The sequence below is a fragment of the Hippocampus comes genome, unplaced genomic scaffold (assembly GCF_001891065.2).
Source record: "Hippocampus comes isolate QL1 unplaced genomic scaffold, H_comes_QL1_v1.1 scaffold128, whole genome shotgun sequence".
Lineage (NCBI taxonomy): Eukaryota > Metazoa > Chordata > Actinopteri > Syngnathiformes > Syngnathidae > Hippocampus > Hippocampus comes.
The window spans coordinates 540178-564085 of NW_017805852.1; the positions used below are offsets into that span (position 1 = coordinate 540178).

Below are 23908 nucleotides of genomic sequence, written 5' to 3' on the forward strand. Positions count from 1 at the left end.
GAATGCTTTTCAAAAAAACTTTTACAACAGGAGCAATCACCTCAAACATATGTGCGTTTAACTCATTTAATGCCAGCCGTTTTCCTTAAATTTTGACCATTCGACCCATTTTTTGAAGGCCGACACAAAATTGAATTCTGTCGCTATATAAGACTGGAACCTATCAAAGGAAGTTCAAGGTAGTTTGCAAACTAGCGCTCCCAGCATTTGTTCTAATGTATGATGTGTGTAAAAAAAAAAATTATTCAGGGTCCGGGGATCAAACTGTGGGGGTGAAAATAATGCTCCACAACGTTAGAAAGTCACTCCTCATATGAGGTCGCTGATTCATAAAACTACTCCACAAAGAAAAAAAATCGATGTACTTCGCGCCTCGTATGATGACAGTTCGAACTTGGTTTGTAGTTCGGACCTGGATTACCTGGATTCATTCAACCAACAATGTTTTTTTGGGGAAAAAAATGACGATGTGACAACACTAACTGTTCCAGCTTGATTTGTGAGATACGTATCGAATCGTTTTTCAAATCGAGACGTTGCTGAGAATTTGTTGGTTTCTTTAAATGTAATGATTTGGAAAAGATTAGGCTATGGGAGGCTTTTACGTGTCTGCAATAACCCCAAAATAGGTGAATTTGTGAGATGAGATGTGTTTTTGTTCACATTTGATTCGTTAGCTAGTTAGTGAGCCAGCTTGTTAGCTGAGGTGGCATGAAAAGGCCACAGCGACTCACTGTCACCATCTTGTGGAACAAAAATAAATTGCACGTGGCGCTTGTAACTCACAAGAAACTCATAAAACCGCCATCTTTTTCATCAATGAAAGTTATGATTTATTATTTTTTTTAGTTAATGTTTTGTTAAATACAGCTTCAAATGGACAATTTTACTGTCTTCCAGAGCAAGGAGTCGGCTCGCAAGCTGGTGGAGCACGGACACAAGGGCACTGTGCTGAGTCGGCAGGAATTTGAGCAACGGAAAGCAGCATCAGCATCGGCGACCCGCGACCACCGGAACCGGACAACGTGAGTTTTACTCTCACACGAGGCGTCGTCCGCCTTGTGACTAACGTGCGGAAAACCGCCCGTGACATATCTGGAAGCGCTTTCACGCTGTGAAATCTTGACGTGGCTGTGGCTGACTATTTGTGTGTGCGTGTGCGGATGCAGGAAGCTGCCGGGTATCAGTTTCCGCAACTCTTTCGCTTCCAAATCCAGTCGCACGACAGGAAACCTACAAAATGGTTTTGACATAAATGCAAAATACAGTAACACTCTTGGACTGTGGGCCTTTTGTATGCCCCAATTGTTGGTTGGTTGGTTAGTTCATGATCAGCATGGGCACCATGGTCAACTTTTGGATAAGACCGAGATGTTTTTGTTCGCGGCCAGCAAGTTAGGCCTTCACTCAATCAATCTCTTTGTTTACCACGAACCACTGCTGTTTTTTTTTTTTTTTTTTCTATTGTCCTTCCAGCAAAGCTCCCTCGTAGCACCTGCCAAGTGGATCACGAAGCGCTCCAACACAAAGAGAACTTTTTCCTGACGGGTCTTGCGGGTCCACGTTGTTGTTGTTGTTGTCGTCGTCAAGCCTTTTGCACCTGCGAACACCAAAGCCCAAAGCTCCCCCTCCTCCACCTCCTCGCCCTCCTCTGCCCTGCTGTTCGGGGAACGTCTTTCACCTTCCAGCCTGGTGTCTTTTCTCACCATTCTGTCACAGTTTTTTTTTCCTGCCCCCCCCTTCTCCTCCTCCTCCTCCCTTTCCATCCATCGTGCTCTCCCAGAGACCTTTAGTGCCTGCAGGTGTATAAATAGAGCTGTTTTCAATTAAGCCGGCCTGTAGCGTGCATCTGATCAATGCGTGCGCCCCCCCGCCCCCCCTCATCCCTCCCTCTTTTTACCCCTGCACCTGTGGTAATAAAATACGCGGGGGAGTGGAGACGTTGCCCCGGCGTTGGCCCGCTCTCCTCTTCTCTCCTCTCAAGGACGATGCACTTTTTTTTTTTGCTAGCACGCTAAAGAGTGGAGGAAGAAGAAGAAGAAGAAGAAAAAAAAAGACCAAACAAAGAAGCTTCCAGGGCAGTGAAATTCAATAGCAGGGAATGAATGGGATGCTTAGTCGTCGTCGTGTGCTTATTTGGTTAGCAAAAAAAAAAAAAAAAAAAAAAGAAGGAGAGAGAGGAGGGCTGCGACGGGAATCCACTGCTTCGACTTGGGATGGGAGCCCGAAATGGAGCTGGAATTAAATAAATACCACCGACTTTTTATCCAGGCACGTTCAACCTGGAGACCACCTAGCGTGACTGACGTTTCACATTTCTTCCCCGCCAGCTTTTTGCTGTGTCATGGAAATTGTGTACGGCGGGCCGCTACATGCGATCGGATAATCACGTTTTTTGACAGGTCGCTGTAAACGAATGTATGTTTGTGATCGTGAGGCGTCGCCATGGCTACGGAGAAGGCTGACAGCAGCTGCCGTGCGTAGTTTCTCTTCTTGTTTTGACGGAATAATCGACAAAGACATTTCTGGTGAAAGGATTTCAAGAGGGTTTTGAACTAGGTTCGGGTTTTGGACAAAGCTAAGCGTTTCAAATGATGCTCTGTCGCCAGGATTGGAGTTTCAAAATCGGGTTTCAAGCCCGAGATGGAATTTTCAACCACGGCACAATGAGTACCGATACTGGCCTTATCTTACGGCATCGGGTACTCATGGAGGCTGCCGATACCAGCCACCGATACAAAAGGTCAAAAAATGTTCTCATCTAGTGAATCCTCCTCGGCAGAAGTTGGCAAAATACTGTTGCAGTCTGACATATCGGTGATTGTGTTCAATGAAATTTTAGCCCATCACTCACTTTTCGGCTCGCTGGCGTGGTTTTGAGGGTTTCCATCATGACTCGCCCGTGAGTCCACACCGCAGGCTGCTTTGTCCGCGATTCATTTTCTTTCCATCCACCTCAAACTCTCCCGCTCGCTCGCGTTCACCATCATTCGGCGTGCAAAGCAAAAGCAGAGGCGTGAACACGCTGCCCGCACGTTTAGCGACAACCAACACGGTGACTGACGAGATGTTTCTGGTTTCGAAGTTTTGCTTTCTTGTTTGATTCATTTCTTGGTCGCTTGCGTCGGTAGTTTGGCTGCTCAGTCCAGACGTTTTTTTTTGTTTTTTTTTATTGTTTGGTTGCTTGCCTGTGTGCTTTGGTCATCTGTTTTGTTTTAATTGATTTAGGTCAGATTTTACTTTGATGGTTCGGTTTTGCTCAAACACTTGTTTGTTTGGATCTTTCGATTGGTAGTTTGGGTTTCCAGCCAGGCCTCCACGGTGTTGTTTGGTTCATTTTACCTTAGTTTGCGAGCCGTTTGGAGTGCTAATTTGGTTGATTTTTGATGGGTCCTTTTTTTTTGGTTTGTTTTCGGTTTGCTGGATGAGGAGTCTGCAATGCATGCATTATTCATCACATGGTATGGCGCCGTGCGATGTTCGCCAAAGCAGCATGCGGTGTTCGGGCGGGACAGGCCCTAGTGCAATCAGTCCATCTTTCCTCCACAGTGATACCTCCGGGGAAGCTGTCCTCCTCCAATCCTGTATCATTCGGTGGATGTGGAATCCTTTGGGCCTCACCGAGCCCACCTCTAGAGGAGGAGGAGGTGGTGGAGGAGAAGGGGCAGTAAAACAGGCACCCGTGTAGTTAGTCCACTTTTCTGTGGAAGTCGAGGTGTAATCATGACATGACTGACACAAAATCCAAATTGTGACCGCGAATCCATTTGTTCGGGCTCAACTGGAGCCGTTCCACTGCAGTCTGAAAATCTGGCCAAGCTCCCCAAGCAGATTCCTCATGATGGACAAGACCATGTTGAACGGTCGGCAAGATTGTTCCATCTGTGTTTCTTCAAGCTTCTTTGTCATGTTTCCACTTGTCCTTCTCCATTTCTTTCTCCCCCTCTTTTTCTGTAGTGATTTAGCAGGGATTATTTTTATGGTTCCCAAATCCTGCTGCCTCCTAAATCAGCAGAATCCAAAGCCCCCCCCCCCTCACCCCGCGCGCCCCCGCAATCCTGCGCCGGCCTCAGTGGTCTGGATGAAGGGCAGGAAGCGGTTTCCACATCTTTATAACGGACGAGCGTCAGACGAGCGGCTCGCGGCCTCTTCTGCGTTTTGTCTTTCAAGTGCTGCTGATTGAGTATGACTGATTGACGCTGTGCGTAATTATTGCCACCTTGTTGTTTTATTGGGTTTCAAGTGTTGCCGTTGAAGGGCTAAGGAGTGGGGGTGACAGCCAATAAAAGAGAAGTTTTTTTGTTTTTTTTTAAATCAGGCTCTAAATGAAATCGGGTGTCGCCAGATAACGAGCTGACGAGGGCGCAAAACCGCAAAGATAACATCTGTGACGCAGGCTGGGTTGTGCTCGGTGCTCGGTCGTCTTCTTCTTGGTTCATTCTGACATTGTGCAACGGTTGAAAAGTGTCACTAGTGACGCCAACAGGTCTCAAACTGAACAGCGGCGGCGCATTTGTGACACGTCAAGCAGATGGCGTTGACTGTAGCTGACTTCCCTTCGCTTCCCCCCCCCCCACCTCTCGTAATAATTTCACGGGCCATCTGCTTTGACGGCGTTGCGGCGCAAGCTAATTAGCAAGTCGTTAGCTGTTAATAATGCTAATAACAACGAAGCGAGTCAACATGAGCCTGGGTTAAAAAAAAAAAAAAAGAAGCAAAAAGAGGGTGTTTTGCTCCAGTGCCGTTCACTGGCCGTGACTTTCGAAGTGGCCCCCCACCACCTTGCCTCCTCAACACCTGTGTTTACTTTGGGGCCGCTGGAGCACCACCTGGCGAACCCCCGCCCGCCCCCGCCTGACCCACAACAAGATGGCGTACGCATGCGGCCTGCAACTATTTGCTTACCACTGCACTTTTTTCCTTTTTCTCATTTTTTCTTAAAAATGCTTTTTTATGTAACCAGCGTGAGACTCACAACACGCAAATAAATCGCAAAGTAGTTTCATTGCTTGTTTTTGTGGGAAGGTGGAGGGAGAAATGTAGCAGATTCAACAATAATCTGTTCCTGTCGAAATTTTATTGATCCAAGATGTCTAATGATGAACAAACCACCAAAAATCACAAGAAATATTGTGCGAACTATCGTAAATGTGTAGCTGCAGCTCACCTTCTACCTCGCGCAGTCGCAGCTGTCGCATGAATGCTAAAAAACATCTAAGCACGTCGTGATTACAAACATGCAATTGTTAACTTTCACCTTGAGTGACGAACCAAATGCTGCGTCACCAGAACTGTAAGGAGGGCAAGTGTTCAACTGCTTTATACGAAGAAGTTCCAACATGCTAACTACTTTGAACTTCTTCAAGGACACTGGCGAGCTCGGGATGTGACATCCGGGACAACTTCCTGAAGGAGCTAGCCCAGCGTGAGGAAGCCAACCGCACTGGGAAAATGACAGTGAGTACACTCACATTCTAATTGTCTTGTGAGCTTTTTTTTTTGTTTGTTTTGTTTTAATTCTTGACAGTTTCAACTATCTAGCACTGAATTGTTGAGATACAGCGTTAAACTGTATTTCACCATTGCAGTTGTGGTTTTTTTTTTGGGGTGGGGGGGTGCATGAGTCGCCCCTCCCCAACTACAGTAAACCACCCTCCATTGTGGTTTCCAGATTTGCAGATTTTTTTTTTTTTTTTTTGTACAGTTTATGCAAAACTCACGCAGTTTTATTTTAGGTGTGATTCCACTTTGGGCCACTAGATAGCACACATTGTTTGACGCTGTGTACATTTGAAAAGAAGAAGAGTGAAAAGCGGAAGCATTTCAAGCTCATCCTAGCTTTTGCTGAAAGTTAAATCTTGAATAATGAACGTGAACTCCTTAATCCCGCTTATACGTGACAAGATTTTCAAGTGTGGTTGGAACAGGCCATTTCAACGCACCAATAATTTTGAAAATTGATACATTTCAGGAAAATTGAGTTTTATCGTTGAATAAGCGTGCGAGGAGGGTGTCACTTTTTTTTGCGGTCGACATGGTGATTTTGATTCCACACGCAACGTGATGGCTCAAGCCGGTTTTCGCGGGCCTACGTAGCCTCAGTGCTAACCGGCGCAAACTTGGCATTGGAATGCCTTCAGGGGGAGGTGGCGTCACCTCGCGGTCGCAAACTTCCCGTTCTGTTCAAGGAAACGCTTGTGGCGTGCCGCTTCCGGCGCGCCGCACGGGATGCCCGCGACGCGTCCAAGTGGAGGTAAAGCCCCGGACGGAATGTCGGGCACGAGAGGCGGGGGAGTCGCATATTTGGAGGTGGCCAGTAACAACATTGGAAAGCTGCTGTTGGGACAAGGACAGGCCGCGGGACATTGGAGGTCGCCTGCCTCTTATTGGTGTGCACTGCACATTCCGGAAACATTCCCGGGTGGCGGGAGATTTCCTGACGCACGTCGAGCATAGCTGTTAACTCAGCAAGTGAGATTTCCTTTCGCCTGGCTGATTTTAAAAAAAAAAAATTCATGTCTATACAGTAAGGTGATTTTTATGATCTGTATCTATGTATTATTAGTTCAATGCGCGGACAATTTTGAGTCAATTTTCTTCACCCATTTCTGTTGTGCGAGATGACAATTGCCACCGATTTGATCTGACTGTGTGGATTGTTAGGTTTTACGTTTCATATCTAAACCACAAGGTGGTGACAAACAAACATATTTTAATCTGTAAATTGGTGTTCATCACAAACCTTTTTTGAACCAGTGGAAGTTTCATTTGATTTTAATTTAAAAAAATATATTGTTGTTTTTTTTTTTACTATTTTCACTTTTTCACACGTCATTTTTTTTTTTACAGTTTTGATTTTTTTTCACAATTTACATTTTTTTTTAATTATATGTAATGTCTTATCATTTTTTTAATGTTGATTTTATTTTTAGCATTTTGTTTTAATTTTTTTAATCATTTTCCTACTGTTTATTTTTTTTTTTAAACCAATTGAATTTCCTTTTCAATTTTGACACGTCACCTGTAGCGGGTGCTGTAAACTCCAACCGGCGATCGTGTCGAGTACCCAGTCCATCCGTCACACTCGGGACTGACAGCCAGATGAAGCCTCCGTTTGAGTGCCCACAAAGGACGACTTTGAGGCACAATAATTGTCTTTCCTCGCCGCCGAGGATATTGCCATTGTGCCGCTTTGTGTCATTCGTCACACTTTTGTCCCGCCACCTTTCAACAAGCTGGTTTGAAATTACAGCTGTCAGTTCACCTGTTGCCTCAGTGCAGCACCCCGCGCCCTCTAACCCCTACCCGTCCAAGCTTCATTCCAACACAGCTACTTCATATTCATGGGCTGGAAGGTCTAATTTAGATATTGACATCAGATGGTCTATGATGTCATGTAATGTACACATTTGAAGTTGGATGATCTTTTTTTTTTTTTTTTATAATAATAATAATAATACATTTCATTTTAGGCTTTGGTTCATCATTATGATGTGTGGTCACTACTGCCCGAAAAGGCTCCAGTGCGCCTGCGGCCCTCGGGAAGGATAGGCAGGCGCTTTGGATGATGGATGGATGGATGGGTCACTCATGTACGCTTCAATGTTGTCGTCTATAATGTACATGTATGCATCGTATTCAATGGGGTGTAATCTTCTGTACATATCGACATCATATTTGATGTTCTTTGGTCTCGACTGTTTTGACTTGTACACAAAGCTGCCCCTGAAAAACATCGGCTTTATTTGCACAAGGTTCGAAGCGGCTTAAAAAAAAAAAAAAGAAAGAAAAGAAAAGAAAAAAAACGTTTTCCTTTTTAAAATTCTTCTTAAATTAATTCAGGTTGCACCTGCGCGGGGTGCCCCAGGGGGTGTCCATTGTTGTCGGGAGGGAAGGCGGGGGGTGTGCGTGTGAAACTGAAGGTGAGCTTGCCTCCCAGCAGGACAGAACGACACATTCAAAGCTGGTTCGGCTTCATTGAATAGCCTCAGTAAAGTGTAGTCAACACATGTAAATTGAGCCTAAAATGGCTGCCTTTCTATGGCTTCTTGAGCCTTTTTTTTTTTTGCAGGTCTACTCATGACAGACATACACACCAAACTTGATGTTGTTAAGTTGAGCCAGCCTTTGGGGTTTGAATTTTCAAAGATGTGCTTGTCTTGATCAATTTGAACAATAGCAACTCAACTTCAAACCAAAACAGCATTCTGCTTGAGTCATTTGGGGAAAGGCTTCTTGAGCCTTTTTTGTGCGGCTCGACTCAAAGTGACATTTTTGTCTTACAAGGACCCCAGGAGAGGGCCTAAAAATTAATCGCTACTTAAAAACAAAATGGCGGACTTCTTGTGGTCGTCAGGCTGGGCTTTTTGAAACTTTTTTGCGGGTCTATTCCTGATAAACATTTCGACCAAATTCCATCTCGTCAAGTCACACCGGATTCTGGGGCTTAATTTTAAAAAGCTCTCATGAAGCATTTTTTCATTGAAAGACCCCTGAAAAGCCAAATTTAATGTTGCTAAATGATACCTTCAGGCATAAATTTTCTAAAAATCCTGATTAGTGTGACCAGACCAATTTCCTCTGATTTAAAATGTATTTTTGATTCATTCCCAATCTTGTTCTGCTTGGACCACTGTAGGGATTTTCTTTTTTTGGTCTCCCATCGAGGAATTTGTCAGCTGGGCCTGCGCAGCGTGTCCCGTGCCCCGAGGGGACGCGGTGCATAAAAGAAGTGTTTGTCTTTCAGGGAGGCTGTGCGCCTGGCGGCCAGTCGTGTATTGATAAGCTCCTGTCACTATAGATAATAAGCTGCTCGCTCATGCGGCCCGCAGATCAAGTGTAGCATTGAAATTAAAGAGGAATTCCCAGCGCTATTGCATTACACGCCCCTCCGTGTGTGTGTGTGTGTGTGTGTGTGTGTGTGTGTGTGTGTGTGTGTGTGTGTGTGTGTGTGTGTGTGTGTGTGTGTTTGTCCTTTGCGGCGGCCATGGGCAGTAAAAAAACAACAATGGCAAGTTTGATTTCAAAGGCGAAAAGATGCAGGGCTATCATGTGACCTTGACTTGAATAGCATCATGGAGTGATCCTGGAGTGGGCGGGGACAAAAATACAGCGGGATCCAACTTATCCACTAAAAAATATATCTAATTTTTGAATAATTTTTTCTTCATTCTTGAAAAGTTTTTTTATTGGACTTTTTTCAGTTTTTTTTTTTAATTTAGAAATTTCTCTTAATTTTTTTTTTCATTTCTTCTGTTTCATTTTTTCCTAAAAGTGTGTTTTCTGTTTTGAATATTTCTATTTAAAAAAAAAATATATATATATATGTTATGATTTTTTTTGGACAAGATCAAAATGATAATTTCCAGAGCAAAAAAAGAAAAACATCCCCTAATTTTGCTGATTTAAGTTCAGGCGTATGTATTCAATAAATGAATGTGAAAACCCTTGCTGCACCAAACAGTGGATACAGGTGTTGCCATGGCCTGTAGATGGAATTATTTCCATTTCCATGATGTCCCACCGGGGGGTCGGTTGGGAAAAGAAGTGTTCCGTGATTGTGGATCATGGGTTTTCAATCGACTTGACGTGCTTCTGGCCCGCAAGTTGAAGGTGTCCTCAGGCCAGGAAGGGTAAATGGAGGGCCTGCCTGCGACGTGTCTTTGGCGGAAGGTTTTCCCCGGACGCATCAAGGTCGCGTGCAGATGTAATCTTGGAGCGTCCGCCGCTGCAATCCATCATCATTTAGCCTCTTGTTATCTTTAGCCTTCCTTTCACTTGCACTCACTTTCTACAAAATGAGCATATGTCGCTACTTTCATCATTTTTTTATGCTCGGGTGCCTCTTTGCGATCCTTGACGCGACGCTTTACGCTCCTCAACGTGCCACTTGGCGCTCCTCGACGGGCCCCTCTCCCTCATGTGCTGCTTTGCGCGCTTTCCTGGACGTGACGCGTCTTGGGTGACACCGTTGAACAGAATATTCCGGTACTTGTCTAGGGGGGAGCGATTGTTTTGAACAAAAGTGTAATTAACCATTCCTGTGCAAAATAGATGACTGCAAAGGGAAAAAAAACAAAAAACAGCCAAATGGAGGAATGTCTTATTTATCGGCGGAGCGAAACCATCTGCCTCGTGGCCACGTGTTAGCGTTCATGACGGTTACGCGCAAACACGCCGAGAATCTGAAAGCTAAACCATTAGCTCAAATCTTTGGTATTTCAGCACAAGGGCACCCACGTTCACCTGACAACCTCAGTAGCAAGTGTGTGTGTGTGTGTGTGTGTGCGTGCGTGTCTTGAGTGGGGTGAGTATGTGTTTTGAGTGGTTTTGAGTGTGCGAGACAGTGTGTGCGTGTTTACATGTGCGTTGGGAGTGAGTGAGTGTTTAAGAGAGAGCGGCGCTGTGCACTATTTACTCAGGTGGAATAATACACTCCGGTGCGTGTGGTGATAAAACAAAAGCGGATTCCCAAGAATGTGCTCCATATGTTGTCCACAGCAAATCAGCGGCGGCTCAGGTGGCCGACTGCATGTCATTGTGTTCACCCCCAAATGGATTCTTTCATGGAATTCGACTTCCTTACCAGACTCGAGCAAAGGCAAGGCCTTAGCGACACCAGGCTAAAACACATCGAAGAAAGACCAACAAAGGCTCAAACAGTGCTAACAGGGTATAACACATGTAAAAGAGGCTAATGTGGGGCTACAATGGCTATAACACAGCTAAGCGAGGCTAACAGGCTAAAAAAACAAATAAAAAAGGCTAGCTTGCACTTTGTATTTGTTCTATGGCATCTGTTGCATGACCATATTGACCATATTAAGGAAAATAAAAATACTGTACACACTGGATTCACATCTGCGCTTGTTGGTCCGGCCTTGATGATGTCATCAAAGACTTCCTGTCGTGAAACATTGTCCAGATCGTCTTTTATTGACACACTGAGACGCACACGCTGCTCGCAGGCAATACGTATGGACACAAAGTTTGACTTCAACAACCCTTCACCTTCAAAATCTGTCACAACACTCGTCATTCTCACCTAACCATTCTTCCCCTTGAAACTTTGTTTCGCCTGTTAGCTTTTCTCTTTGTTTCGGGTGTTTTTTCTCACTTAGGCAAAAGCTCAGCTAATTAGCCTTTGTTAGTTTGTCTTAAGTCACTGATGCTGTAGTGGTACACTTGCTGGACTTGTGTGCAGGCAGCGTGGCCCTTTAGCCTATGTTAGCCTCTTTGTTTGGATTTGCGGTGTTGTTGACTGTGTTAATCTTTTTAGTCCATTTTAGTGATGCGTTAGCCTCTCTCACTCTCTCCCAAGTTAGTACCGTTTTAGCCTCTCAGCTGCGCTGTTTGCCATGAATTTGTATGCTACTGTTGGAAGCTTTATGTTAGCCTCGGTCAGCGGTTAAGTCAAGTTCTGGCCTCCATCTTTGTTTGCTGTGTATCTCCATTAGCCCTATTAGCTGAGCTTTAGCCCATATTAATGTTAGCCTGAGACACCGGGCAGGGGTTAAGACGAGGCTAAAATGGGTGACAACACAGCGAAGAGTGGTAGCCTTATGCTAGCCCCTCTTCGCTGTGTTTTCATCTCTGTCACGTGTTTGCCTCTCTTAGCCATGATAGCCTCTGTCGTTGTTTGCATTGTGTTTGAGAACAAAGGGACTTGCATCTTATCTTTGAAATAGAGCTTTTAAAACTGATACAACTTTAATGAGCTGTGAAAAAGGTGGATTAGCGCACGCCTGTGTTTGCCAGAGCAACAATATGTCACTTATTTATCTAGTCTGTCACGACCAAATCATGTGCGCACTCTATATATCACAAAAAAAGGCTATGCTAGGCTTCAAAGCATGTATTTGACTTTAGTAACCTATTAATATTCCACCATGAAAATGCTGGATTGAAGATGAAAGTTGCTAGTTTGCTTTAAATGTTATGTATTGCCATTAAAACAATATATTTGGTCACAAAAAAGACCACAAAAACACCATGGTGGCAAAAGGTAATATTGGAACAAATAAAGCACTATTTGCCCATAAAAGACTCTATTGGACTTTAAAAAAAAGATAATATACCATAGTCTGCCTTAAAAATCAACAATTTTGTTCTTACAAAGTTTGATTTTTGCTATCCTGGAATAGTTTATGATCAAAAAAAAATATTTGTACGATTCAGTGCAAAGGCTAATTTGACCACATTTTTTTTTTGCTTGACAAAATTATTTATTTCCATTAAAATGCTAGATGTGGGATGTGGCGGTAGGTTTTTCTGTGTATCCAATGATATATTTGGTCTTTTGAAAAAACGATATTGGGTTAGTACAGGTCATCGTTGGAAAGAAAAATCACATGTGCATTTGCAATTAAAACACTATTCACAAAAAGTGCTATTATTTGACCACATAAATTGTCCTAATGGGCTTTAAAAGGCCCTATTCTGCGATATATGGGCTAGTTTCTGGAATTAACGCTTATTTAGCCATTAAAAGCATGTTTGTTCACAAAAAGGCTATATTAGTTGACCCCAAAAAATGTATTTGTATTTGCTGTGTCAACACCGTATGTCCAGGTGCTCTCATGTAGTGTTTATGCATTGCTCCAAACACACCTTCTCAGGAATCCTCAAACAGGAAGTGCTGCACTTTTACGTAATCTTGAACATTCGGATGAATATTTGGACCGCTACTCTTTCCTCGCCTTTGATGTTTCCCCACTTGTGATCCTGAAAAGCTGCCAACTTCCCTTCCGCAAGCCACCTGACGGTTCAGATAAAGCTCCAAGTGCCCTCCTGCTCGCATCCATCCTGCTTCCATCTAGTTTATCAGTGGCGTAGGCCCAGACGCCATCTGGGCTCGCTGATAGCATGACGGCGGCGTCCGTTCACGGCATGGAAATCCTTTATCTTACCGCGATGCTCTCCCCGTCCGAATGTCGATAGCTCGGGAAGGACCAGATAAAAAGCTGTTACACATTGAAAATTGCATATGCTTAAAGAAGCCAAACTGTTTTTGATGTAAAAAAAAATGTTAGCTTTGTTGAGAATTATGTTGTCTTTTCAAAGATTCATGCTAGGTCAATCTTTACTTTGCATCGCACATTTAGCATCATCCAGAGACTACTCTCTTCTTTTAATTTGCTAAATGTTAACCAAAAATGTGTTCAGGATTTATTATTATTATTATTATTATTGTTATTATTATTTATTTATGTTTTGTAAAAACACATTCATCAGGGTAATAAGTGACAAAGGTGTCTTTGATGTATACAAAACATGTTTTATTTTCATCAAATGCTAAATTGTCCTTGACATTTATCATAAGGCTGCCTGTTCCTCAACAACTGAAATTTGAGTCATTCAAGGTGAAATTGGCTTTGTTCCTTCCAACTATTGTGAATGAGAGATCGATTGAAGACTCAAAATTGTCTTTGATGTTGATAAAAGTCAACAAAAAACATGATTTCAGATCTTTGGAATTTCCTACTGAAATGAAATGGCTTCTTGCCAGGCTAGTAGGCTCGTTCTTGCAAGCAATGTATGCGTAATCTTTGCCGAATCCTCTCGCTTGTGTGCTCGGCGAAGGTAATCATGTTTGGACACCGGGCGGCACACGCTATCTTCTTCCTGGCTCACTTACGTCTCCGTCTTTGATGATACCAGCAGAGAAGACATCCTTCCCCCTCCGCGGGCCATCACTGGACTGCGAGACCGCTGCCCTCTTGGCCGGCAACGGCGACGATATTTGCCTTGGCGGCGTTCCGGGCAATGAGGCCCTGTGGCGAGGCCTCCTGCCTTGAAACGTCATGCCCGAGTTCTCCACGATAATGCTGACAAGTGCTCGGTCGGACCCACTGGGCATGATAAAACAACGTTTTTTTTTTTTTTATGTCGTCAAATACTAATGGATGACCTCTGGAGTCTTCAAGAGGTTTTCATCAACATCAAAGACAATCTAGTCTTCAATCAATTAAACATCCCCTCCACAAACATCATTAAGATTGTCTTCAATGTCATCAAAGACAATCCTAAATCTTCAATGAGAAAACGTCATGCCCGAGTTCTCAGCGATAATGCTGACAAGTGCTCGGACCCACTGGGCATGATTAAACAACGTTTTTTTTTGTTTTTTTTTTTTTTGTCGTCAAATACTAATGGATGACCTCTGGGGTCTTCAAGAGGTTTTCATCAACATCAAAGACAATCTAGTCTTTAATCAATCATACATCCCCTACACAAACATCATTAAGATTGTCTTCAATGTCATCAAAGACAATCCTAAATCTTCAATGAGCCTAGCATATGTCTTTTTAAAATCATCTAGGAATTTAGTTTTTCGTAAGCCATTTTTACAAGACATTTTTTTGTAAAGATCTTTGACATAGCTACTGTATTTGTGTTTGGAAACATCAAAGACACGTTTGTCTGATTGGGATGATCAAACATTTCCACTGAACCGACCTTCCTTGTCATTTTCTTTCCCGTATGCATTTTTTGTAAACTTGTTTTGTTTACAATTTGTAAACCGGTCTCTCCAATGAACGTCATCTACATGTTTTTACAAATCAAATCTCACGGGGGCATACTTGTATACATCAAAGATGAAAATGACAAGGTGAGCGTTAAAAATTCCTGCGCTTCATTATGGTAAATTGAGATGAGCTGACACTTCCTGGCCTTGTTCATTAAAGAGCGACGCTAAGCTACGTTGAGCAGGCCCACCGCAAACGCTGTTTCCTTTCCCAACACGCCGGTCGCTGACACTCATTAGCCGGCTCGTAGCCGATCATAAAATGATGCCGGACGGGAGAATTTAAGAAGGTGGCGGCGTCGAGTCGAGGCGCTCTGCTTTGTGTCACGCTGCGCAGCGGCCATCTTGTGTTTGCTCAAGAGGTGGGACCACTTGACACGGCACCGTTGGGTCAAATCCCCAAAGAATTTTAAGCCGCTCATTAATGGCCACCATGTATTTGTTTACGCTCTCTTTATGGCCCTCCGTCAGTGGACGTCACTCCGGAGTTTCAGCAACAAGTTATTGCTTTGCTCGTTGATTACATCAAAGATGGTCATTTTTGGAAACGTGACAGAAACTTTATCAACATTTCACATTGTTACCTCATGTACCTACGAATGACGCAGCATCAGTCGCAACTGGGGCGTCGGTATCTTGCTCAAGGAATGAGTATGCCGCCCTCCTCAACATCAAAGACAGCAAACATCCATTTTCCGATCCGTTTTATCCTCACAACGGTCGCGGGGGTGCTGGAGCCTATCAAAGACACTTAACAGTCTTTGTATTTGGTCATCAGTGACAATTTCCAAGTCTTCAACAAACATTCGGTATGCATCTTTGGAAATATCAAAGATAACTCTGACAAATGAATCCGATGCTGATCATTTAATACTTTTTCGTTTTTTTTTTGCTCTCCAAACTTCAGCTGCAAGCCGTCCATCACTCCAATGCGCAAATGTTTGGCATTGGCCCCTTTCACTTCTCTCTGCTAAGATAAACAAGGACGTCCAGAGAGCTCAAGTTGGTTTTTGCTCTCGTGGAGCTCGTTACGCAAATGTTTGTTACGCAAATGTTTCCGCTGCAACTTAAGCCCCATGTTAAAGAGGGAGCTCACCCAGCCATGTAACGTTTTAACTCAGGAGTAGGAAGAGGAGAAGAGGGGGCCCTCTCGAGTAAACACGGCTAATAGCGGCTACTCCAAATAAACACTCGCTTGCTTTAAAACAAAATGGCGTCGCTAAAAGGGCTAGCTGACCGGCGTGGACTTGGACGAGACCCTAGCATGACTCGTTGTTTTTTGTGGACTTGGAGAAGGCGTTCAACCGTTTCCTTCTGAGAGTTCTGTTGGGGGTGGGGTGGAGGTGGGGGCTTTGGGAGTACAATATGGGGTACAGAACCCCCTTGACATGGACTGTTGGAAGCGTGGTCCGCATTGACGGCAGTTAGTCGTGATTCATTTCCTTGCAAATGTTTTTTTGCAGATATCAAAGAGAATTTATTGCCTTTGATGAAACCAATGTCAGTGTTTGTAAATATCAGACAATTTAGAGCATTCGATGACCCAAACATTAAACACTTGACCCTAATAGATTTTTTTTTTTTTTGGTGAACATCCAAGTCTATTTTCAGTGTCTGATGAAACAGAATGTAGTTTTTTTTTTAATGTAAACATTCTAAAACATTTTTTGTCTCCAATGACACTAATGGGACAGAGTAACCAAGCTTACATTTTTGTCTTGAACATCAAAGAAAATTTTAAGTACAATCCGGCTCTCGAAATAAACGGCCAGCATAACATATGAAAAATATGAGCTAAAAAAAAACAAAACTAGATTTTGGTCGGTGTTGCGACTTGTTTCCTGCGTAACGCTGCCATTGCTAAGGCTAAAGCTAAAGCGTCCCGTCAACGCGGGTGCACGCGTCACCATAGGGATGGGTCAAAAGAATTAACCTGCGCTTTTGTTTTGAGGCGCCGCCCACACTTGACTTGATTTTTGGCAGATCGCTTTGGTATGTTTGACATTTCCTTATTTGTCCACAAAAGCACACTTGGCATTCTTTCACGCTTTGTTTGTTTTTGCACTTTCACCCGTTCCACCGCGCTGCCAGCAGTTTTACAGAGCGCGTACCTTTTATTTTGTAATTCACATTCTTTTGACAAGTGTGGCCACAAGTTGGGTGGCGGCGGCAAAAAAGTGGATGCTTTTACTCTGAAATAACTGGGCTGACCACATTTTGGTTTGAAAACATGAGGCTGCTTTTCTTGTTGTTGATTTTTTTTTCCCCACATATATTGTCCATGGGCGGCCCGGTGTCAAGTGGTTAGCGCGCCGTCCTCACAGTGCAGAGGTACCAGGTTCGATTCCAGTAATTGACAGATTATGGCATCCAGTCATATTTAGTTTCTGCTTAAATGTCGATAAATGAACATTTGGGTGACATTGTCCATCTGTACTGTGAAGCGCCGTCCAATGAGTTCTGAAGCATTTGGCTAGGTATGAGCAGAGCCAGATGTTCCCCAAAACACTTTGGTAATTATCCTGCTGCTTTTGTCCGCAGTCGAATCCTCAATAATTACAAGATAACCCGTTCAATTGGCAGCCATACGGGCCAGCATCGCAGCACTACCACCACCACCGTGCTTCACTGTTGAGGTGGTACTGAGTGTGTCTGTGTGAGAAAGACACACTGTCTATAGTGTGAAAAGTCAGCGCGTGCTCAGCTAGCCACTTTGATGTGTTAATGATGTTTTGGTCAATTTGAGATCGTCTGGATAATCTCCAAAACATTCAGTTGGCAATTTGACCAAGCCCGCACTGTTTGAAGTCGGATTTGTTTTGGGTCACGGCAGGATTTGCAAATCCAACACTTGGTCTTTGAATCTAGGGGATCATGATTTCAACTCGAGGATCTGTCTTTGGACAAAACTGGTCATTTTTTTGGGACTTCGGGATTGGTATTCAAACCAAACAGAGAGCCTGCGGACCAAACGGTTTATCGCTGGACCTGGTGCCCTATCTTTGGATCAGAGGCCTTGAGACCAAGCCTGCCTTTTTGTCTTTAAGGAGTGTCATCAGGAGCTCGGACTTCAGCTCCCATCGGCCAGTTTCCACTTCTCCTTATGCTCTTTGCAGGTGTTCTCATTTTGTATTTGTGTCTCATACAAGGTACCACTCCGTCATTAAAAAAAAAAAAAATGGAAGAATATGTGGTGCTTCAAAGTCATCTACAAAGACAAAAAAACAAACTCAACCTAAGTCCTTAAATCCTGGAAAGTCTTGACTGACACAACGCGGTCCAAGACAAAGCGGTGCACCTTGCTGAGCTTTGTAGTACCCGTGTTTGAGCAGAAGTAAACCACGGGTCAACCGCAGGTCGAGTCCTTCCCATCACTGCTGCTGTTCCCCCCCCCCCCTTCTTTCTCTTTGCTTCTGTTTTCCACACCTGTGCTCAGGGAAGATTTTTACACCTTGGCCGCCTTCCTCGCGTTGTTGAGCTGTTTGTCCGACATTTTCTCACATAAACTGTTGCGGTCCACCTACGCCCGGCCAACGTTTGGAGGCTTTCGCACCACTGCTAAAAGATGGCGAACGCCAAAAATCTGCTGTCATCGAAAATAACGTGTCATCAGAACATCGCCGTTGCAACGTGCCACAAATGTGCAAGATCAGTGTGCCGAACGGTCGCACCGACAAGCAGTTAAGGCTAACGCTATCAGTTAACAGGTGAAAATAGAGGTGCTTAGTGGTCATGTGGTTGGCGAATGCTAACAGTTTCTTCAAAACCGTTGCACTGTGGTCACTCTGGCTAATGGTATCTGTGTATGTAAAGGACAGTTACGTTGTGGCAGCGTTGAATTTGCTGGCTAAAGCTAACATTTGTGTCATGCCAGCTGCCTCAAGCTATCGCTTACTGTATAGAAAAGGGAGGTATGTTGTGATCATTTTATTATTGTTATTATTATTACTAGCTGTAAAGAAAACATGTAAAATACAGGTGTACTTTACAGGTGTAAAGTACACCTGTATTTTACATAATATGTTTGTGTTAACTCTCCAGAGCTGACAGCAGTTAGTTAGTTTGCTTTAGCTCATGCTAAGTTGTATCTGCGGTCATAGTATCTGGCTACGGCTAACTGTGTTTGTAACAGAGGTTTGCGGCTAATTGTGTGTTTGGTATAGCCGTCTCTAAAAGGGCATTCTTGTCCATTCTTACGTCCTTGTGAGCTCATGAAATGTCATCGGTTGTGACCCAAGCCCCGCTCCAATTGAACGTACACATCTACCAAGAATGCAGAGACATGTAGTACTTGTCTGCCATCTTAAACCAAGGATGCACGAGCTGGTGACTTGTGAATTCTTGACTGGCAAAATATCCCAAGATGCATTTCACACTGCTACCAAAATGGCTCATGTGAGGATTCATGTTTGCAAGTTTTAGTTTTTTTTTTTCCCTCCCTCTTTTATCATCTTACGCAAATACATGTCAAAGCCAAGGGGCAAGTTCACAAGTAAACAACCTTTCAATTAGAAAGAGACTAGCATTCTTGGGAAGTACTGTTTTTAACAAGAACGTACACGCCAAGTTCAGAAGACCGAGAAACCACTTATGTGAGTTGGATAAAACTAATGCTAGCCTATGGAAAACAGAGGTGTGCTTTTGTTGTATTCACTGGCCAAAGTTAAGTGTATGCAAATTAGAGGTGGTTAAAAGTCAAGGTAACGCTAACATATGGTACCGGTATGTAAAATGGAGGAGCACTATGTCGGTTACTCGGCGAGAGCTTCCTGCTTTTAATTGACGCCTTTGATGTGTCATAGCCAACTCCATGTAGTCGTCTCCCGCGAGTGACAAATTTCCTCAATTGCGGCGACTGCTCCCAGGTGACAGTCCCATTTGGAGTTCCACACTTGATAGGTCACCCTTTTAAATGACTCTTGGTCGCAGATTGGAATGTGTTTACATTTGAAGTAAGCGAGCGTTAGCAGCCCGGCTAACAATCTTGCAGCTGTTTGTCCGCCTCGAAACATCTGCCGCTGCGACAACAGGAAGGGAGTGCACTGCTTGCGGTGTGCGTGCATGCGTGCGCATGTGTGTTGGTGCCCCCGTGTAATTTGGGCCCTGCTGCATTGTGGGTAAGTGCCTCTGATGGCTTTATGAGTGCGTGTTGCCCACGGGGTGACACTGACAAGGGGAGTAATTTCAACTTGGTTCTTTCTGGAATTTAACCCCCAAAAAGACACGTTTTAGCGTTGAAAAATATCGATAACTCTGCAGGCCCAGCGACCGGGTGTATTCAAGTGAGAACGGTTTAGTTGCATGGGACTAGTTATTCAGTCTGACAATAACTGTAATTTTAGTTGTAATGATGTCAAGGGACATGGAATGACAAGAACCAATGACAAAGTGTGATCATTCCACCAGGTCACCGATATTTGATACCAGACAGAGTGAAAATATTGCTGTCAGTGAGAGTAGTGATCTTATTTTTTCAGACAGTCATAAACGACTTTTTTTGGATGAGAATAGATGAGTTGCCAAACAGGCAGCACTGAAACTAACGCAGCTACCTTGAGTGCGCGTCAAAGAAAGAATGTGTAGGAAAAGATGTCTTGAAACCCTCGTAGGGTCAATAAATTTTGCGAGCCAGGAAAGACGAGCGAGGTCCAGTCGTCCTCTCTCTGTCTCTTGTCATCCACGTGTGCAGGGAACTTCGGTCCGCCGGATGATGGACGCTCCTGGCGACGTGGTGCAAACAAGCGGCGCTGGAGTCGGCCAAGGCGGGCGCTTTGCTGGCGTCAAACCGCAGTGCGGCACCTGCTTGGCACGCCCCCTTTTTCACATGCGTGTACCACAGTGCGGGGAGCCAGAAAACAGCAACTGTCGTTGTCCACAAGTTCCGTGAGCATGCCAAAACCTCACTGTAAAAATGTTTTGGGGTTTTTTCGATAAGAGCTTGAGCGGGAATGAGATGAAAACATGGGAGCGTGAATAACTGCAGCCTTTGAAATTTCGAGAAAAATGTTTGTGATCCTTCTTCCAAGTAACTGTAAATTATTGTCTGTTTGTGATCACGAGGCAGTTCCCGTTAAGTCGAAGGCCTTTTTCCAATCCGAAAAAGCGACAAACTGCATCTATTTCAATTGGCCTTGCCCGAGGTATATGTGCTGCATGTTTGAGCGACACACGTGCGGGACAAAGGCACAGCTCCCGCTCTTTTCCCCCCACGTTCAAAGGAAAAGGCGCAGCCCCATCACGCGTCGGGTAAATCCATCGAAAAGATCCGCCATAATTCCCTTCCCTTTTCCGCGGAGCGGGTATTTTAGTCCCTGGACTCGTATTCGGCTTCCCACTGGTAATTTAAAAGCCAGCGGAATGTGGGAATGATTGTCGGAGGCGGGAAAAAAAAAAAGATACGGCGGCGAATGGCGTAGGACGCTTTTGCGCAGGGACCGCATGTGCCGAACTCGCCTGCTATTCCCGACGACTTGGGCATGCCACACATTTACTGCAGCGGGAACTGTTCTCTTTTTCTGTTCCGGTGCCGGAATGGAAATGATGCCACCCGTCAGCCTGACAGCTTATTTGGCAGCCCCAAAACACTTGTGAACTTACCGAGCTTTCCCATAAGACGATCGTATGCTCACCTCAGCTCTCGATTCAACTTTATTCATGGAGCACTTTAAAAGCAAACGATTGTTGCATACAGAGCGCTGTACATGGAGTAAAATCAGACAAAACAACAACAACAAAAAAAAAAGAGTCAAAAGCCATAGATTTAAAGTGTTTTAAGACAAGTTTTTAAAAAATGGAAAGAAAGGTGGCTTAGTCCCCACTGAGCCCCCGCTTAGTCCTTGGTCCATCCAGTCGTGTCCAGTACGCTGACCTGAGGCACCTGGCAGGTGTGTAGAGCTGATGCGAGCAGCAGCATTTTGGAGCAACTGGACATGGTTGAGGGAGTATCGGCTGACTCCAAAATTAAGCGCATTACAGTGATCCATCTGAGATGGAACAAAGTCACGGATGACTGTTTCCAATGAGAAAGCAGAAGCTTTACCTTAGCCACCTTTCTCAGATGAAAAGAAAAATGCATGTAACCACAGCGCCAATTTCAAGTCACTGTCCACTTTCAAACCCAAGTTCAAGAGTGTTGGCTTGAGATAAGGCAGCAGGAGGCCCAAGTCAACAGAGTGGGATGAACAAGGGCAACTTGGTCCAAACACAATAACGTCTGTTTTCTTTTCATAGAAATTCAAGAGGTTAATTGCTCTCCAGACCTTGATTTCCTCCAGGCGGGACAAAAGTGGCCTTCGGGAAAAAGAGTCCGTTTGGCTCAGCGGGACACAGATCTGACTGTCATCCGCAGAGCAGTGAAAGCAAATACCCTGCTTTCTTAAGACGGAACCAAGGAGCAGCAATTGCAATGAAAACAGCAGGGGCCCCCTAATTGAACCCTGTGGAACACCATAAGACAGTGGGGCAGACCGGGACTCAGACTGACCGAGGCTAACACAGAAAGTCCCGCCTGCCAAGTAGAATCTAAATCACTCGAGAGCATTACCGCTAATTCCCCACCTTCATCACATACGGTCATGATGTGCATTTACAGGGTTGCCATATCAGTTCCGTTGTCATAAAGTGGATTTATGTGGTTATATTGATGCTTAGATGAAGTGAATTTACATCATATTGATATGTGGTCGTCAAACAGATTTAGGAGGTTCCTCTTAGGCGTTACGCCATCAGTTATGTGGGTATCGTACGGATGTGTTGCCATACAAGGTTGTCGTATGTTGGCAGAAAGTGTATTTCTCCGATCTATTATGTTGCAAGACGGTGTATTTACAAAATGATCAACATTGTTGAGTTTCCATAAAGTGGACCCACAAATGTGTCACAGGTGGAGGAAGAAGTTGTGGAAAAAAAAAAACCCTCCCAAAAAAAAGCCATCTAGAAATTAGTGATTGCGAGTGGCCTGTAATTTGGAGTGTGGGTTCAAGTCTCTTATTTTCTCACCGCGACTTGATGGGTCGCTCAAAGGCAAAGAGCGGGGTCTGATCCACCAAATGTCTTTTTTGGTGTACGTGCACGGCAGCCCCGCAGGCTAACGAACCGCCGCAGGACACCTGCCCAACAGACGCAACGCACGCATCCACAAGTGCGCTGCGAAAAGTAGCTCCCAGAACACAACATCATCCAAAGTCAACGGATCTCAAGTATTATGTTGGCACAAAGTCAATTTCGATGACAACAACTCGGGTGTGAATTTAGATTCGATTGAATTTTGATCAAAAACTTGTCAGCGTGGCTTTACATTACAAAGACTTGAGTCTGAGTGAATTTAGCTGAGAAAAACTCACTGAGCACACGTGAAACTAAAGACGTGCAAGCTCAAATGTTGATAACAAAAGGCTGCGTGTGAATTTAGATGGGATCGAATTTCGATATCAAGGCGCAAATGTACATTTGCATCAAAACGAGGCTTCATTTCGATAGAAGCTTGTCGCCACAAATGTAAACTTTGCGTCACAAATTTGGACAACTCGTGATGGTGAAAAAAATGTAAAAATTAAAATAACAAACCGGAATTAAAAAAATTTTGACTCTATTAAATTTAGACAGATGCAAGTCATTTTAGTACATAAAATGGAGTGCGCGTAGAAAATAAAGACAGCATTGTGAATTTTGATCAGAAACTTGAATTTAGATCGCCAACATTTCCATCGCAAAAGCGTTTAAGTCATGTTGCTTGTTTTTTTGTATACGCAAATTCAAAGGAGCTCATTCGAATAGTTGGATGCAAAAATAAGTGTGAAAGTATTTATGTGTGCGCTACGTGTGGAGTGCAGATAAAAACGTTTGGCAACCGAAAGTGCAACGAGCAGCGAGGTCCTTTTGAAACATCCTTTTTTTTTTTTTTTTTTTTTTTCGGTCCGCATTGTAACTGCACGCTGCCAAGACATCTGTCTACTGACACACCCTGTAATTACCAATGCCCGGATAAAAATACCCTCCCATTATTTCCACTCTCCCGGCGCACAGGCGGAATACTTTGGTTGGTCAGTCAAATACTTTTATTTATTTATTTATGTATTTATTTTGGCCCACAAGCGAAACAATGCAAACTCATTCTGCATTTGTTTGTAGATGTAGAAAATAAATGTGCTTCTGCATTTGTATGGAGGCTAACATAACATTGCGTTGACAAAAGACTCACTCTGGATTTGATGACGCTTGTGTTAGCCTGAGAGAGCCAGGCTCCGCGCGGGCGAGGTTAGATCACAAAAAATGTAGAGAACGAAAACCCGTGAGCGTGAATTTAGATAAGACAGCATTCGAAAAATGATTTGTGAATGGCATTTTAGATAAAAAGGTGTTAATTTAAATGCCCAGGTTTAT

At 44.0% G+C, this 23908-nt stretch overlaps 1 protein-coding gene across 1 annotated transcript in view; it reads left to right on the top strand.

Annotated features, from left to right (window-relative positions):
- The window catches only part of cfap299 (cilia and flagella associated protein 299), a 38481-nt gene that overhangs the window by 1278 nt on the left and 13295 nt on the right, over positions 1-23908 (top strand). The window contains exons 2-3 of the mRNA XM_019888525.1: positions 901-1025; positions 5367-5457. Coding sequence (XP_019744084.1) covers positions 901-1025; positions 5367-5457 — 216 coding nt within the window. The remainder of the gene's footprint in view (positions 1-900; positions 1026-5366; positions 5458-23908) is intronic.